Source organism: Ceratina calcarata, unplaced genomic scaffold (assembly GCF_001652005.2).
Source record: "Ceratina calcarata isolate Rehan_Ccalc_2016 unplaced genomic scaffold, ASM165200v1 scaffold54, whole genome shotgun sequence".
NCBI classification, from domain to species: Eukaryota; Metazoa; Arthropoda; class Insecta; order Hymenoptera; family Apidae; genus Ceratina; species Ceratina calcarata.
Window position 1 is genome coordinate 843,782 of NW_017176565.1, and position 809 is coordinate 844,590.

General features: G+C 31.0%; 1 protein-coding gene across 1 annotated transcript in view; it reads left to right on the forward strand.

Moving 5' to 3' along the window:
- The first annotated feature begins 90 nt into the window (after positions 1-90).
- mRpL32 (mitochondrial ribosomal protein L32) overlaps positions 91-809 on the forward strand; it is a 3,080-nt gene continuing 2,361 nt past the window's right edge. The window contains exons 1-3 of the mRNA XM_018030809.2: positions 91-233; positions 448-696; positions 774-809. Coding sequence (XP_017886298.1) covers positions 143-233; positions 448-696; positions 774-809 — 376 coding nt within the window. The 5' untranslated portion in view covers positions 91-142. The remainder of the gene's footprint in view (positions 234-447; positions 697-773) is intronic.

Genomic DNA, 809 nt, shown 5'->3' on the forward strand with positions numbered 1-809 from the left:
TCTTATTATAAGAATCAACCGTAAAATCATATTTATAAATCCATCTTAATTATCTTAATATCTATCTTCATCAATTACAATATTCTGCACTACAGTCTACAGCACGGTCGTATACGACCGTGGTGTACAGTGTATTTTAAACATGGCGAACGGTATTCTAAGTAGGTTATATCGAGCATTTAAAAGGTTTGATCAAGCAGTTGATATTTTATTGGGTCGTAGTCTTCCGCCAGGTAACAAAGAAATTTTTGTATTATACACACAATTTTATAAAATAATTAGGAACAACATTTTAATATTTTCGAGTCCCCGTAACCTCTTCATATGATCACGAGAACTTATGTTGTACAGAAATATTAAAACTATTAAGTGTCATGCACACAATTGACTGACCGAATATTACAATTACATTCCTCTATTGTAAAATATTACTTGTACTTTATTTAGGCCATTTGCTTGCAATCGACTGTAATGCTCTAAGTCATGTACAACCTACTATCATTCCCGGACGATCGTTAAAAGATATATTAAACGACGCAATATTATGGGCTGTGCCTAAAAAACGACGAACTATTGAAAAACGTCTGAATAGAAGATTCGGTGTTCCTAAATATAATTGGAAACCTCATGTACCAAAAACTAATATCATAATGTGCCGAAAATGTGGTCATGATTACGAAGTTAACACACTATGTGGTAAAATATACAACATATATTTTAATAATTAATCCTTGTCATATTTACACAAATTTGATCTTATTTAATTTTTATAGGATATTGTTACGAAAAGGTAAAACTGGAAACAAAGG